This window comes from Pygoscelis adeliae, unplaced genomic scaffold, assembly GCF_000699105.1.
Source record: "Pygoscelis adeliae isolate BGI_AS28 unplaced genomic scaffold, ASM69910v1 Scaffold57, whole genome shotgun sequence".
Lineage (NCBI taxonomy): Eukaryota > Metazoa > Chordata > Aves > Sphenisciformes > Spheniscidae > Pygoscelis > Pygoscelis adeliae.
Genome location: NW_008825615.1, coordinates 6,300,444 through 6,318,754, shown reverse-complemented (window position 1 = coordinate 6,318,754; position 18,311 = coordinate 6,300,444). Strand labels below are relative to the sequence as shown.

Below are 18,311 nucleotides of genomic sequence, written 5' to 3'. Positions count from 1 at the left end.
TTCCTCTGAAGACTAATGGCTACTCAGTGCAGGTCAGTCCTCACAGACAGACAGAGTGGTTAACAAGCCTGCTGCTAGCTTCTGCATCACTTTTGCTTTTGTGTAAATATAAACTGCAGTCATCGAAAATACTGCAGCAGCGTAATCACAAAAATGGGAATTAGAGTAAACAGAAAGTCACCACTATAGCTTTGGAGTGAAAAGATGGAGGAGAAAAAAAAAGAGTTTGCCTTATCCCTGTGCCTATGCAATTGTCTAACTATAGCTGAAATATCATAAATGTCCTCAGATTGTGAATTCTGCTGAGAAACAGCAGATACACTCACTCACAAGGAAAAATACAGCCTTTCTGTCTCATCTTCCATGATACTCCTCCCTGAATTATCATGACAGCTTCAACTAACAAGATCACTCAGGCTCCACTTGCTTCCAAATAGTGATTACCACCACAGTTATTTACACTGAAAGCACAGGGGCGTATCCTTATCAAGATAAACAGGTCAAAAATTAAAAGCAGCTGGATGATCTGAGATTTATCTCAGTATAATTTTCAGGATTGAAAAACTAGGCGTTGGTCAAGAGCTGATCAAGTTTTCATGACTCCTCTACATCAACCACATTTCAATTTAAAAAGAAATCTTCCTTCAGTAACTGAGGTGCCAATATCTCCACTGTTAGGAGACTTGTTTCTTACTTCCTGTCATCATTCAATATGACATATGTTCAGAGAACAGAGAATGGCATGAAGCATTTACAGTGTACCTCAGTGAATGGCACTAGTCCCACATGGGCAGAAATATCTTGAAAAAAATTCTCTTTTTATAATGGCTGTCTACCTACAGAAGCAGAAAACTGACTCCAAATCTGGTTGATTTGATCTGGATAGCAAGAGAACACTGCCTTACCAAATGAAAGACCAGCATCGGATACATACTAAAGGCAGAGTAGAAAATTAGTTTTGCTTTTACCGCAAAAATCCCTTCACCAGGACTTAATAAATGTTACAGAGTTTCAGTTTCTGAGAGAGAAGACAGCTTGTCCAAAAGACCATGGTCTCTGAGATCAGGCTTCCACTGATGACTCTTCAAAATCATCTACTCCCCCTTTTTATTACCTCCGGTTTTCCACAGAAAATATGGTGACCAAAGAAGACAAATCTACGTAACAGGATGCTGGGTAGCTATTTAATCAATACTCAGGACCAAAAGGCAAATTATGAAACAACTGACAACACATGATTAAGTAGTCTGTTGATACTGTCTTCCTCAAAAAACACCTTGTTTTAACTTCTGATGACAATGTTTCGAAACAAGTCCAGTATTTTCAACCAGATTTTACACCATATTTACACCATCAATAACAACAGCAAAAAGCTGTGTTCAGGCTATGCCATAGTGAAGTTTCCAACAAATCAAACTCTCTTCTCAACCTCTAACATTTTCTTCAATTTGCCTGTTAATTCATGATCTTGGCAGACTCCACCATACTTTTCTAGGTATCATGATTATTAATTTTAAGCACAAAACTTCAATTATCAAATCCTGTACAAGCTTGTGATACATACCTGTTGTTCCTTCCGCTTTTCTTGATTTTCCTTGTCCAAAATCATAAATTGGAACAACGCTGAGGTCATATGTAGTTCGCGGCTTAAGTCGCTTTAACACTATGCTTGTAGCAGGAGCATTTACTCTTCCAAACATCTGTCTTCCTCCCCTGCGCGGTCGGTAGTACACACGATAAGACAAGACTTTCCCAGGTGAAGGCTGCCATGTAACTCTCATTGTATTTTCTGTCTCGTTGTCTACCATCACAGTCCTGGCATTTGGTGACACTTTTCAGTGTAAAAACACAGATAAATGTTTACTTTATCACATAAAGATATGTTCAAATGCATGTCTATAAAATTTATTCTGCTGTATTAAAAAAAAAATTGCCCTCTTTAAAATTACAGTATTTGATTATGGGGAAGACACAGGGGAATCTCACAGACCATTATTAAATTATTTTTTAATTGTAATGGACTAAACAAACATAAATGTGCTTATGAGAAGTGTGCTACAGAGAAAAAAAGAGGGAAGTATAAATTACATGATGACACAGTATAATTGGGAGTTTTATTTAGTCACACTTCTCAGTAGTCTGTCAAGTAATGGATTCAGCACTCTCAAATGAAAGTGATAAATTATAAAGCCATTGCTTTTTTATGAACACAATGTCCTATAGAGTTAAGACTAAGTTTTGAGTTTACAGATCTGATAAAGTACTGGTATATACCTGAACTGCTGGGTGTTGGGCTCCATACAAACTATCCTACAAATAGTGGTGAGTGACTATCCTACAAATAGTGGTGAGTGATTTTCCAAATGCTTGGAAAATCACTCACCACTATTTGCAGGATAGTATATGTGCTGAAATAAGCACATGGACTAATAAAGCATTTTCTCTACAAATTGCAGCACTCGGCTTCTAAGAGATATTTTCCAGTACAAATGTTACAAACGATCTGAAGTGAACTGAAAGGTATGTAATGCTAGCTGTCAACTGGAATAAGCCATCTAGGTTTTGGCAAAACAGAACCTTCTTGGCATGCCGGAATCGGTCAGTATTTTATCACACGGTAAGGTAGGCTTTGCAGGTTACAGTATGCTCTCCCAGTCCTAGGATTTGAGATTTTCTAATTGTGTTTGCAACAGAAGGATGCAATGTTAGTTAGTCTCAGGTCTGGGTCTATTGATAGGCCTGACAGCAAGTTCCCTCAGGCAGCACATTGAGAGAAGCAACAAATGATGTTGCTAAGCTGCCTACTTAACCTGGAAAAGGCTGGACAGCTAATGCTGCCGTTCTTGAAGGAAGAAGGAAGATGTGGGACAGCAGTCTGCTTTGAATCTGGGAAGTCAGCTCTTACCAATGGCAGCAATCACTACTCTTGCGAGACCTTAAGAGCAACTATACTGGGTCAAGGACAAAGGTTAATGTAGTTCAGCAGCCTGTCTCCAACAGCAGTCAAAACAGATGCTTAGGAAAGAGTACAAGAACATGTAAACGCACATGATGCTTGCCCAGAGCACTCCCTCAGGCTTCATCTTCACATGGCCCCTTTAGGCAAACAACAGCAACATCAAGGCTGATCCAGGGCATCCCTTCATTCATTCTGTCTCCTCCACTTGCCAGCTCTTGCCATACAGCAACAAGCCATCCCTGGCCTCTCAGTGTTTTTTTTACTTTGCCTACACTGCAGGAGAGGCTTGAGCCTGCTTTGACTAATAGTGCATAATGTTTATCAAATAAGAAAAAAGAGGAGCCTCAGGAAAGGTAAATAACAAACATCAAAATCACCCATTGAGCCTCAGTTTGAGAGCTGAGCCATCCCTGGCCTCTCAGTGTTTTTTTTTACTTTGCCTACACTGCAGGAGAGGCTTGAGCCTGCTTTGACTAATAGTGCATAATGTTTATCAAATAAGAAAAAAGAGGAGCCTCAGGAAAGGTAAATAACAAACATCAAAATCACCCATTGAGCCTCAGTTTGAGAGCTGTGAAGACTGGAAAGAGCAATAGCTTGGAAAGGAAATTCATTGATTCTGTGGGAATTTACCCCACCTTTCCTCCTTACTCTATCCATAACTTTTCTTCTACCTGATTTCCAGCAGTCACACCAAACCTATGAAAGGTTGGCTTCAGAGTAATTTGCAGACAAAACCACATCTTAAGGTCGAAGTAATTCTTGCTGAATCCAAACCTACATGACATAGAAGAGATTTTCCTTTTTTTTAATGGTCAAAAAAAAGCCAGAATTGACTGATCTAAGGTGGCATTTTGGTTTGGGGGACTTTTCAGAAAAAAAAAGGTGAAGAAAAATAAGGTTCATTTTCTTTCAAATATGATAATTTCATCAAGAACAGAATGTTACAAATGGTGGTGGTGATGTATTACACTCACCGTCAGTAAAAGCCTCTCCTTCTACTGGGTCTCCCTCTCCACTGCTGTAGGTTGCATATACTGAAATCCTGTATTTAGTCTCTGGCTCCAAGCCTTCTAGCACAGCATCTACTGTATTTCCAGGGACTCTCTTCTCTCCCATTGTATCATCATAAAGTGATTTCCATACTATCCTATAATCATTAACTGCTCCTGGAGCTGGTGTCCATGATAACCCAACTGTAGTGTCAGTTATGTCTGTGGTAACCAAATTACGTGGTGAACCACGTTCTGCAAGAAAGAAAACAGCAAATTATCTCTAAAACACAAATAGCAAAAGTTAGCAAACTACAAATGCAAAAGTAAAATGATCATAAGAGCAAAATGAAACTTTTCCCATCAATATTCATTTCAATAACACACATTTGTAGTTCCAAAAGAAAATTGGTGGATTTTTCAACAAAATGCTTAAAGCTAACTTTAGACTATGAATGATCCTATCCCTTACCATGCAATATACTTAGCAGTTATGCTTTAGAACATGCAAAATAAAAATGGCATTAATCAGAGACTTGGAATGAAGCCAGTGCTTAAATGTGCTGCAGCTCATTTAGGTAGGTTTTAACTCTCAAGTAAATAATTTTATTTCATTCATTCATCTTCATCCTCATGTGTGTAACATTTTTCTGGGGGGTAAATAAAGGAGACTTTTACCTGAGTAAAACAGTCCTTTCTCTGACAACCTTATCTTCTTATTTAATAGTACTATTCTTATCTTCCAGACTACTGCTTACCAGATCTATCAGCTATTTCATTTTATGTTTACAACTAATTTGCAATGTGTTTACTTCATGCCGCAGTTACAGTCGAAAACAGCCTCCATCTTTCGACTCATAAGACTTGTCCCTCTGTCCTCCCTGTACTTTGTTTTAGCCAGCTTGGAATGAAGGAAACAGCTCGTTAGTCTGTGAAATCCAGTTGTCAGCTGGATGCATGAGTCTCACCTAACACACCGGAGTAATTCCACTGCTTAAAAATGGAGCTTATTGGTCTAAAGTGGTGCAGTGAAAGGAGTGCCTCTGTTTAATGTTTAACATATGTTTATAACATATGTTCAATTTTCCTATTGCGGTGGCTGACTTTTGATGGCAGGAAAGGAGCGCTGACTGGTGGGTTTAATGCAATGGCCTCACCGTAGCAAAATCTGCAAAAGGGATCTACAAAACCAGATCCGGATACACACAGAAGTGCTCAGTTCTTTGGTGTGTATTCTCTGTGGCCTACAGGACATTCCTGAGAGACCGCTTAGCAAGAGGACTTAAACACTTGAGGTGGCCTCACGGCATCACAGTTAAGTTTTACCTGCACTGATAAAAATATATCCCTATATTATACCACAGCAACCACAGGATCAGAGTCAAAATTCTTTGAACACAGAGAAATTCAGTACCTATCCAATTTCCACTGCTTAGGCTCATTGCAAGAACAGACCTCACTGTTTTCAGAAGCCTGAAGCAGTTTCAGTCCAAGACGGAGCAACAAGTTGCTCAAAGTCATATACCGTGTTTTCACCTTTCATATTCATTTGTCTTTCACTTCCACCACAAATCTGCAACATTTCCAAACATAATCCCACAGGAGCAAACAGACCTGTAGAAAGTCTTCATTCTGGAAATATCTCATTGCCAGCACAACTTCATTAAAACTGAGCCAATGAATCCCACTTGGCTTAATGATGAATGGAAATTAATATCAACCTATCTGAAAACAATGCTTACATATAATAAAGATTCATCAGCTACACAGATTACAGAATCAGAGGGTACCACTCCAATCATGAAGCTGACTCTCAAATATGGCTACCAGAGCATGTAATAGAATTCCTTTGTGTTGTGTTTTTTTTCTGATTTTAATTCACAGTCTTGGGACATCCCATCATGTTCTTGGGGAGCCAATTCTTTTTCCATCCTAACTCTGCATCAGTTCTTACACTTTTACTCTTCAAACCAATTTTTAGCCTCACAATATAAATCACCACAATTTATGGCATCTTCTCTTCAAAAAAGATTAAGAGACAGAGATTTTGGTAAAGTTCACTTGTTTATCATTTCACAACAATGCCGGCTGCATATAGTGAAAAAGTGATATCGAAAAGGTCTGATTCAGCTCATGCTTCATGCAGTCTCACTGAATTCAGTGACTGCATTAAATGAAAGCCAGGGCAGAATCTAAACTCCAAAGACCAATTTTCCTGGAAGCCTGAAAAAAAGATTTGCCTTCAAAAGTAAATTACACCAATTTTTCTGTCTGCTCTTAAGCTTCTACTCCCAAATCTTGGCTTTTTCATACAATAAAAAAAATATTAAAGCAATCCAAATGGAAAAAATATGGAAAACCTAACTTGATAGAATGCACAGATGTTTCACAATAAAAACCTTTCTTTCCATATTTTAATGTAATATAAATATACAAGTCACTTTATTTTGGCTACTTTAAAACATGGCTCTGCCACAACATGATTTCAGTAGTAAAGTATCTGCTACCACAGCACAATTTTTTGCAAGTCTACTCTTGGACGCTACAGCTAATGATATATGTTGGAAACACTGCAAAAATAACTGTGCATTTAAAACCGTTATTGATTAAGTCATTACTGAGGTCATTAAATAACAGAGGAAAATAATTTGTTTGGAATGGACTATAATGAACACCAGTTACTGTAATATGTTGGTTCTGAAAGAAATATCCTTTGGAACTAAATGTCTCTTTTATAAGGCAAGGTAAGAGAGGGAAAAGGGACTGGGATTCCTACCAAACCACTAGAACTAAATGGAAAATTTTTACTTCAAATAGTTGGAAACTGCTGACAAGACAACTTACCTACTAAAGGAAATTAGACTTTTTTATATGTTATACTGCAACCGAGAACATTTCTTTAATATAACACACTAACTTGATTTGCACCTCATGTGTGAGGTGGAAGTTCACTGACAGCTTTTTTTCTGCTTCACTGGATCTCCCACAAGTGTTTTTGTATTAGGGGAGCAGCTATGTTTAAGATGCAGTCCAACTGTAAGTCTTAAATTATTCGGATTCCATCAAGTATGATCTAAGCTGCTACACTCAGAGTCAAGAAACATGTTTATGCTCCACAATAACACTGGTATAATGTAGTGACTAGCAAACATACAACTAGACCTATGCCATTAAAACAAAATACCTAGTTACCTTGCTTACATTTCACAAAAAAAGAAAAAAATCTACAACTGTAACGCCTAAGCAGTCAGTCTGTTCTTTGGTCCACATGTTCAGAAATGCTTGTTGTACACCTGCTTCTTGCCTGCTTGTTTAAACAGGATGGATAAGGAGCGTGGAAAGACAATGCACACTATAAGAAAGAAAATTGCTGGCTGGCTGGCTTGCAAGTAGTTAATAGTCAAAAGTCTCCTGCTTTTTCCTGACTTGAAATGGAAGTTAAAGTATGCCCATCGCTTCATACGGCCCCCAAGTCATCAGCAAGTGAGGAAGCAGTTGGGTTTTGAAAATTATCCCCTAGCAGGCATTAGGTTCTATGATGCTCTGGAGCACCAAACCAGCTGGTGTAAGCACAGCTGTAAGCCATGGTGAGTACGTACACAGTAAAACAAAGTGCTTGCACGGACAGGTCAGACCCCTGCCTGGGTGAGCAAGCCAGTCACCAGTTTCAGACTATCAGGTTCTTTTCAGCAGTCTTTATCTCAGAGCTGCAGTCTGCCTACAGTCCCTTGTACATCTCTACCATCACTCAGTGCAGACACACTCTCAAAAATTAACTTGGTAACTTTCAGTCAGGTGCTTTTACACGCAGTTCTGGACTTCTGCAATGTCCAGTTTCCATATTAAGTTTTTCCACTATAGTATGCCAGAGACATGATATAATATTAAAACAGTTTCCCCGTGTCCACTTGGCTCACTTCCCATAGCTCTCCAGCAATCAGTGTTGTTATTGAACACAAGACTGTGAATCAGCTAAAATTAAAACGTTGACATTCATAAAAATGAAATGACCTTTCCCCTCAGAAACATTTACACAACTCCAGCTGATTTCAGTGGGAGTTGTACATGCAGTTTGGGCCCAAAGTTTAAACAATTTTTTCTGTATGTGCTCTTAAAACCAGCTTTCAAAATCAACCTGCAGCTGTAAATTTCATGCAGAGCCGTGTTTCATTTAAGTTAAACATAGGATTGATCTAAGCCAGCATCCTAAAAGATCAGAATCAACTAAATAAATGAGCCTTCTCTTGCAGAGGCATATACCACAATTTTAGGGCCTGAGTCCTGCCTTGTTTACAATGGGATACATCAGGAGTGCTCTATTAAGTCAGCAGGCTAGGTCACCGCAGACAAGGATCCAAGTGTGTGCATCAGATGAGATGGTAGCAGAATCACCTGAAGGTTTTGCTCTGATGGTCAAACTCTCCTCAGCATTGGAGGAGGCAGTTACTTTGGTCGGCTGATATCCTTCCCTCTGAGGCGCAAAGTAGTTGGTTAGTCCTGGAGTACCAGCCCTCAGGCACGCAGAGAGGGGATGTGGACATGGTGCAGGGGAGAGCCAAGGACTTGCTACACAAAGGGAATGATCGCTTGACCCTGTTAGAGCAGGTTTCTTGCTCTTCTGCTACTGGGAATGCAGAAAGGTGAGAAGATGCAAACCAGGAGAGTTCTGACCCAAAACAGAGGGACTTTGGCCAGAGCACTCCTGAGTCCCTGCTCCAGGATAAAGCCAACAGGAATTCATACTCAGTCCCTTTAATATTTTATCTGTCTTTTCCAACAGTTAATCAGTTAACACTACTCTCAACTGTCTAGAAATATCTTTTTATTATTCATTCAACCTCCCCCATGTTAATTTTTTTTTTCTGATCTATATTTCATTTCCTATATAGAACTAAGATAATTTTCCACAGATTATCAAAAGTCAATTTCAAATGTCAGACTCAAAAATCTTGGAATGTGTAATTTTAAAAATGCATGAAACAGCATTAAATCTCCTGAGGACACTGAGTCCTTGTTTCTGTCAGGACAGAAGCAGCACTACGCAGTCCGAACATTACGTAAAGTCCCTGTGATATGCTAAAAACCTCATTGTGAGAAAATGTCACTTGAATTTGTACTGCTCTGCCTGTAGGAGGTCATTCATTTCTAAAGCATTCGTATGTTACTATAGAAACAACAAAAAGAAATCATTTATTTACCGAAGAACTACTATCCATTTTCTGACCAAAAAAAAGAGCCCCCCCAAAAAACTCCCCAAATCCAAGCTCTAAGAAATGTATACAACGGAAACTAACTCAAAACTGAAAAGTGACTCAGTGATGACAACTTTTTTTACTATATCGCTTCAGTACAGCCCAATTCTCACAGCACAAATAGCTACCTGTCAAATGGGATGGCAGGATTGGGCCCTATATCACTGAAACATAAAGATTCTCTTTCTAAAGAGGAAGAGACTATGACATAATTATCTCTCAAATTTATCTCCTGAATATAATACACTACACCTCTTGTTGTTTATTCTAAAATGTACAAAGGTAGGAAATAAAATGGGTTGACATCTCTGCTGATGTAGACTAGCAGTCTCATTTATTTCAAAAGAACTACGTCCATTTCCACCAGCAGTGTTTCTAGCCTAGAAACGTCACTGACATAAGTGGAAATACTTTGAAATTTCTCAGTGCAAGCAAGATGGGAATCTGACCACTGACTTGTTTTCTGAAAAAAAAGGCTTTTTTCTAAATTTCTCTGAAATTTGTGTTTAAAAGTGTAATGACTCCCCTGCTTAGAGTCAGTAACTGAAATATTCTTAAAGCTGTTCTGAAAAATATATAACTGCCAGCAAAAGGACACTCATAAAATAGATCTGCAGCTTTCAAACTTTTCAGACATTCATTAGGATTAAACATTTCAGTGTAGATTGCTTAATCTAGCAATGAATTTTTTTCTCCTTAAAACAACTGCAAATTATGAAAGTTAATTTATTTAGCAGCTAAATGTACAGTATGTTCATTTCATCTGACAGCATGCCTTTCAGCAGAAAACCAAATTCTTGCAGACTTACAACCACAAATTTCTTATTAAAAAACAGATTAGAAAAACAGTAGCTCTCGCAAACTGCTCACCATCTGTTGCATTTACACTCACCGCCCTCACCATGTTTATCATTGTATTTTATTTCTAGTGTATGATGACTTGGGTAAGATCATATGATCCGCCCAAAAACCGAAAGCCAAATGGTTTGTTTGGGGTGTTTGAGGATAAGAGGGAGACTTTTTTTTGGTGTTCTTCAGTCTGTATTTTGTATCTTCAAATATAACCATCACTGCTAATTCATTTAATTCCCCCAGTTGTCACAAGCCTTGTTCCACCACACAGCAAATGGCAGCCTGCACTGATTTAATTTACTTTAGGAGTTTCAACAATTTTGTGTGAGCTGAGGGGAATCACAGCCAACAAAATATGTCTGAGGAAAAATTTTCCATGGCACCTTTATAGAAGGGCTCCAACCAAAGCTGCCTAGTGATGGATCACCACGCACTTTTGAAAGTGAGATGATAAAAGTGGAGAGTTTTCTACAGCACATATTTTGCATGTGCAGTATGAAATATAAAGCTCCAGAACTTTCACCTCTGGATAGTACTTCAAAACTGCAGGCAAAATCAGCCAGTGACTGTATAAAAGATCAGAGCACTATAAATTTCCTAAAATCTGGATTACTGAAGAAGGAAAGCATGCTCCTTCAACAGAGGGGCAAAAACATTGTTTTTCTTTTCCCGCTCCACAAACACTGAAAAGAAATAAACCTGTTCTCTCTGAATAACAATTACCTGTTTGGTATGGAACAGCACCCTCAGAAATTAGTAATTTTCTGATTGCTCATGTGCTAACTCTCTATACTGTGCTGTCTGTGAACAGTTCATAAAATTCTGATCCCCTGGCATGTGTTTATCTTTGGGCTGGACCAGATAGCTATGCAAACAGTTTATAGAAGAGATTATCTACAGTTACTTGGGCAAATATTTGCCCTCTCTGTTTTATGCAAAGAAACAATAAGGGCAAGCATATACTTAGCAAAAAGAAAAACAAAAGGAGAAGCAGAGATTACCCAGCTGGTAAATGATATCAAGTACACAGAATGATTGCTGGGTTTGCGTGGACTGATTTTCCTGAGTATCCTGAAACAAACAAGCCACTTCAAAACACTGAAAAACTGCCGTGCAGAGCAAAGCAGAGGAAGAGGAGGAACTTCCAAGAGCAATTTGTAACTGCTCCAAAATACTTTGGAGATAACATACATAACTGAAGGACCTTCAATGAATGCCTGGGCAGACATGTGCTTGCAAATCATGTTAGAGCAGTCTAAAAAATTATCAGTTTTCTCTCTCTGCTGAAGGCTACCCTTGCAACCGAGATACAGTAACTGCCCATGTGAGTTCTCCTACTACATGCAGAGCAAAATAAATCATTACTGAAGGCAGTAAGAATGTTTGTCTACACCCTTAGTCACAGAGGACCATTTAGCGACTTAGTAAAATTCCATACACATCTGCGTGCTTGGATTTTTCATTTCCTGCCACTTGACTATACAATAGCTGGAGAAGTTACTGTATCCAGCTCCTCTTTTCTCACTTTTCTGTTAGTGCTGAAATGTTCACTACACCCAAACTGATTTCTCTTAGACTACATATCAATACCATAAACTAACAACTGTCCCAGTTTGAAAGGCAATCTCAAGCCTAGCTCTTGATACAATGATGAACTGAAGTGGCCAGCAACTGTGGCATCACTGACTGAATAGGTTTGGTGAGAATTCATATGGTGAAGACATCAAGTAAGCCCCACTGGGATTCCTGATACAGGAAAATACTTAAGTGCTCAGTACTTCAGTGCTGTTGGCAATGAAAAACACACACTGCGCTATTTTGTTTCTCAGACACTATGGCTCACGGAAAAACTAACTGAAATACTAAACACTTTTTTATGCTTCCTTTCACAGCTTTTCTGTCATTACTGTTGATAAGTTTATTTCTCCAGGAGTTAAGATCTGTCCCATTCCCAGCCTCAGACAGACAAGTTATTTCAGCTAATAGTTAGTCAAGTATTCACTTCACTGACCTGTGTAACTTTTCAGCCAAGTCCAACCATATTTATCTTAGCTTCACAGGCAGCATGACTTTTTTTTTCAAGTAAATTTCTATACTAAGCTTTGAAGTTTGAATGTTACCTTTCAGTTCAAAAAATTGCAACCCTTTTATTCTTAATTGTCTGTTTGTCCTCAAAGTTTTTGTCTTTTTATCCTTCAATGAGGTAAGACAGTACCATACAGTGAAATATTGTCTTATACATACTTCAACAGATATTCTGAGAACCTTTCATACCATTAGTCAGAGAGTCTTTTAAAATATCTATGGACCATGTCCAAAGAGTTTTGGCCTAATTCAAGTATTTTTATTACCCCATGAAACTGCAGATATGCTGATTACTGAAATACACGGTGGATGTTCCATGAGGAAACATCATGATTTAGGCCTCTGCTGTTATGCAAACAGAAATTTGTATTCTATTCTTTACCTTTGATCACCCAGTAATGACTGACATCTGTATATGCTCTTACTAACATTTTATCTAACCAAGAAAAATTTAATAGACAGCTTTAATATGAAAAGTAATGTTTTCTGGAGTGCACCCTGGTAGGATTTTCAAATCCAGCTGAATCTTCAAAGGATATGCATTTCAGTCACCTGTCAAAATGGTAAAAGTAATTTTTAATTTGGTTTTCTCCCAGCTGAGGAACTGAATAAAAAGTAATTCAGTTAAGTGACAGGATGCTCATTTCTTCATATTTATCCCAAGACAAAATCTGTCACAGAATTTTTTACATAAGGTTTTAATTCAGTTGCTTAGAGTAAAACCTCTTACAGGAATGCTTGTGTTTCCTTTTAAGTGCAACATCCATTTTAAACTCCATCTGCTTGCATATAAACCCATTCCTGAGCTATAGTCAACTATCCTTTTAAATTCTTTGACTCTTTAACCAATTTTCAGAATGTTTTTCTTCTTATTGACAATTTATCACTGCAGAAAGTCCAAATCAGAATCAGAGCCCTCCTGTGGCAGGGGAGCACTGAAAGGACAAGACAGTCTCTACCTGAGACTGAATTCTGGTTTTCTGATGACTCTGTCTTTTCGATTCTGCTTTATTTCATTCACTGCTCTCTCTATTTAGAATGTATTTTAACTGAAGCTCTAGGCAATGCCTTAAAAGACTTTTCTATTGCTCAAGTTTTATGATAGGGTAAAAAGCTAAGCTTATTTTATGAATTTGAAACACACTTGATCTCTCCAGAGCTCCATGTTAATAAAGGGTCTCTCATGGGTTTACTACAAAAATACTCAGTGAAAACCTTTCCACCAAATGTAAATAGTTAACTTGGTCAACCCTTCACTAAAATTTGAGGCATCTCCCTATGGAAGTGGATAATTCAGTCTGTTTAACAGAGAGACAGAGGCCTCTAAAGATTTGCAAAGGAAGACTGAGGCGTTCTTCTCTCCACTGACAGCACAGAAAAAAGCAGGGATGTCAGGCTCCTCTGTCCACTTGTGATCCAGTCTGTTCTTGTTCTGAGAGTGAAATGTGCGTTCCTGGATGTACAGTGGCTCAGGTTCAATGGAAAGAGTAAAGGAGACTCTTGCCCAGCATACACTACAGACTTGTGAATCTGCTGGGATGTGGAGATGTGAATTCAAACTCTCCCAGACTGAGTAAGGCCTACAACTCCACGCTCCCTCTTCCCCCAAAAAAAGTGTTAGACCTAGTAGAATACCATACAAAAGGAAGTGGCAGCACCACCACCAACAGGGAAGTTCATTAAGTCCTGATCACCTTCAGCTTTTCTGGAGCATATGGGCAGAATCCAGCTACCTGTTCTCCTTTACCTGGTTCTCAGCAGTGTTCTGGGCAGGAGACAGATTCTTTTCTCCTACAAAAGGAGCGTTTTGGATCTTGCATGGGTAGTGAAAGCGAGGAAGTTAGGGAATTTTCAGCATGAATTGCAAGGTGCCTGGTTCTCTGATGGCTGCACCCAGTTTCAGTCTAAGTAGGTGGATTGGATCGTTGGCTGAGACTTAGGTAGTGGGGTGGGCAAGGGGTTGGTGCCTAGCTCTCAGTTGCTCCTTCTATAGTCAATGGACGGAGAAATGTTCCTTTGAAGGAAAAATGAGATCTCAGATGGACTACCTGCCTTCTAGAAGTATCTGCCTTTCTTCATCAATCACAGAAGAATCCTAGAGAGTCCATGCTGCAAACTGCAGTGTTCAAGTGCCTAAATTGTAGTGGGATGAATTCGATGCATTGGTGAATCACTGGAACTGATTTTTTTTTTTTCAGTTTCCTATTTAAAATAGGTTTTCTGGTTTCTTTCCTAACCTATGTCATAAACAAAAAGTTAAACTGATGGAGAAACTGAGAGCCAAGTATATCCCTATTATAACTCCATTAGTGTCAATGGACAAGTTTTAATTCCACATAATTCATCTGTAAGATGCTTCAAGTGCTGTGCCTACACAGCTGCAGTGTCAGACTTTAGCAATACATACCTGGCCAGCACGGAGCACAGTCACACTTCCTTTCATGGCCTAGGAGGCAGCTTTCCCTATCCTCTGACAATTAACAGATGACACCGAGAATGCTCACAGAGAAGAAGTCTGGGAAATTCTCCGCTCAAAGGCAGAGTGAGAGCAGCCTTCCCTCCTTTTAAGAAAGTCTTTGGCTCCAACTTACACTTCTGCCAGCATTCTGTTAATGCTCAGCTCCAGGTTCTTACTCCTATTAGTTAAAAGCAGGATATGATTCATTATTCCTATACCTAGACTAGATGTTGCTTCTCTAATGCAAAAATGGTCCCTGAACATCTTTCAGTCTCAGTACAGCTGAAACCCTGCAAATTTTCAAATGGATGAGATGCTTTAGCCCCATTAATTAATCCTGTTTTACATTAAGAACAATCTGCCACTAAATCTGCTTGGAAGTTGAGAGTTATAAGACAAAATATTTCACTGAGGCCGGTGTAAGAAGTACAGTCAGTTTTGGCTGGTGCTTCTGGCAATACCTTTTTCAAGAGACCCAGAGTCCCCTCCACAACCAGTGATTTGACCCCACTGTTTTCTCTGATGGACAGTAGGTTTGGAAAATCCCTGTAAAGTAGGAGAATGTCTTTATGCCTATTTTTCATTCACATATTTACTTCTACAGAAAACTCAGGAAGACAGTACACTTTACGACACCTTAAACATCAATCAAATAAACGAATGACTGTACAGAAACAATAAATAATTACCTTCCAGTGTTTCTCCCTCTCCAGAAAGGGCTTCTCCTGCTCCAGAGGCATACAAGGCAGACACAGTCAATGCATACCTAGTGGCTTGGTCTAAGCCTTTCAGCACTTTAGAGGTAGTGTCACCTTTCACAGTCACTTCCTTAGTTTCACCTCCTGCGACTGGAGTGTATGTTATAAAGTACTGCTGCACTTTGCCAGGAGCAGCACTCCAAGACAGCTTCATTGTTGATGTTGTAACATCAGAAACTCTCAAATTTCTTGGATTTCCTCGGACTGTCAAAAGATGTTGAAAACAAGTTGAAGCAAGCTTCATTTCTTGGATTACTTTTTAGGTTACCACAACATAGGACTTAATGCTGAAAAAATAATTCCTGAATAGCCTGTACTAACACTGCTACAGTATAACTTTACTGTAATCAGGATTGTACAATTCCATTCCCACCCTCCTTAGGCAAAAATGCCCAATAAAGTCTTTTTTCTCCTATTTTTTTCTATTAAAGCTAATACTATTAAGTATTCAATCCTGGAATAGTTATACATACTAGCATCTGAACATACACTCAACTTCGACATGCCAAGATCCATGTTGAAGTCACTGTCTGCAGAATCAAGTCAAAGATCACCAGTGAAATGTGAAATTAACACGTTATGGTTTCTTACAGAGTTCTTTTTGATGATAGTTTTTCTGGTTGCTAATATTTAAAATCTCAGTGAAGTTTCACCAGTGATCAGGACATTCGTAATGTCTCTGTACTCTTCAAATTTTGTTGAATAAGACATGATACCTGTTAAAGGATCATGTATTTTCATACAAGTTAAGGCTACAGTGATAACTTTAGTAAATTAAGTGATTCATTCATTCCTTGCTAGCCATTCAGAACAAACTGCAAACAGGGTCTGAATTTGCTGAAAAGAAATATAATTTATATCATTGACAGTATGAAGAAACATGAGGACAATTAATTAAACATATAGGTAGATTCTTCACCCAAGCTACCTTGCCATATTAGGTGCTGCAGGTTCAATATACTACATTTAAAATGAAATATTACAATTTTGATAAATTATATTGTCTTAAGTTACCTCTCAACTAGCCTTGAGCAATTTTATAATTCCCTGTTCATCTGGACTAATACATATGGTCAATATGGGTTATTCTCTTTTCAGTATGAATATGTCAGCATGCAGGGAGTTCTTCTCAAGCCTACTACATTCATAGCATTCATCATGTACCTTCATCAGTTTTTGCATATCCATTCAGCGAATTTCCAGGCCCAGACTGATACTCAGGAATAACAGACACTTCATATCTTGTATCTTGGATCAAGTTCTGCAGAGTAGTCGATCTATCATTTGCCGAGACAGTCACTTGTCTCCTTTCTCCTCCAGTAAGTGGTCTATATACAAGCCTGTACCGTAGGACATTCCCTGGAGCTGGAGTCCAGCCAACTACAAAGCTATCAGTAGTTTCATCTGTTATTCTTAAGTTTCGAGGAGCACCTTTAACTACAAAAAATATACACATATAATTTGTAAACATTTGCTTTTAATCAGGTAATATCTGAAGTAAAACCATTCCAACCCTTCTGTTAGCTCATCCAGTTTACCAAAACAACAGCTTATATTGCCCTCCCATTGTTTTAAGGCACACAAACCATTAGTCTTTTCTGAAAATTTAGGGCCAGAGTTACAATCAGCAGTGTAATAAAGTTGTCCCATAAAGTACCTTAATCCCAGTTTATACAATTGCTTCTGAAACTTAAGAGAGTCTGTGTTTAGCGGTAACAGTAGAACTGAACTGTGTAAGGGACGTATGGGCAATTCTATTTCTTTAAGTTAAATTTTCACAACAAAAAATACATTCATTGCAATATGAGTTGCACCTAATGTTTAAAAAAGGCTTCTGAATTAAGTCTCAAACTCAAAGACAAGAAATAGCCTATTATCCCAGAAATTAAGGAAAAACTGTGATGAATCATTTAACCTAGCCTGCTCCTTGACAAAAGATAGAGCAGCTCAGGTAATTTCATATTAACTCAGTGGGCACACCAAAGAAGGACTTGACTCTTCCAACATACATTATGATTTACTGTACTAAAAGTTGCCTAACAGTATGTAGCATTGTCATTTAGGCAAAAAAAAGTTTTGGTTTTTATTGTTTATTAACTAAAGTATAATTCAACATATACAACAATGTTGTATGCCAAAAGCATTGGTCTTCAGTGTTAAATTACAGATCTGTTAAGAGTGGAGCAATTAATAATCCTAGCTTTAAAGAAACGAACTTGTTTCCTACTAATCAGAAACAAAATACTCAATTTCAAATTCTTTAAAAGCCTGAAACCAAAGTTAGTTGCCAAGAAAGCTGCCTAGCCCAAATTGTTAGCTAGACTTGCATGGAGAGCTGCTGACGTTTACATGATTGCAGAAGAACTCTGTCTTCTGAGACATGTTGGGATTTCATCAGATCAAGATGCTGACAATTATTTAAGGCAGTACCAGTTACAACACGGGAACACCAATTATTTTTATTAAAGCTATTCCTTCTCCTGTCCTAAGAGGAAAGAGCAATTAACAAATTTCCATGCTATTTCTTTTGCTCCCTTGGAACCATTTACGTCACCAAAGGTCACAAATGACAGCATGGAATAACGAAAAAAGAGTGGATATTTTAAAAAGCATGATTTAGACTAGACTGAGTATTCAACTACTGAAATAGAAAATCAAATTTACTGTCATCCTTCTCCTTTAAATCAGTGGAAATGCATCATGGCAAGTCTATAAAGAACAAGTACAGCTACCATGCTTAAATTTACAGCCATTGATCACATAAACTCACACTGACATCAATGGAAGTTTTGAATCAGTGAGAGTTACTGGATCAGACCCATGAAGTTCTGATGAGAAACAGCTGACCAAAAACACAGCCCCCTTTAAGCCTATGTATATAAAACAGAATTTCTATTAATGTAAGTTAGATGTAGACACAGCAAATTATATAGGTACATGCTTGACTTTAGAAGC

General features: G+C 38.3%; 1 protein-coding gene across 1 annotated transcript in view; it reads right to left on the bottom strand.

The window, feature by feature from the left end:
- COL12A1 (collagen, type XII, alpha 1) overlaps positions 1-18,311 on the bottom strand; it is a 100,007-nt gene that overhangs the window by 65,364 nt on the left and 16,332 nt on the right. Inside the window, 6 exon segments of the mRNA XM_009333147.1 lie at positions 1,565-1,718; positions 1,720-1,772; positions 1,775-1,831; positions 3,937-4,206; positions 15,288-15,560; positions 16,521-16,793. Coding sequence (XP_009331422.1) covers positions 1,565-1,718; positions 1,720-1,772; positions 1,775-1,831; positions 3,937-4,206; positions 15,288-15,560; positions 16,521-16,793 — 1,080 coding nt within the window.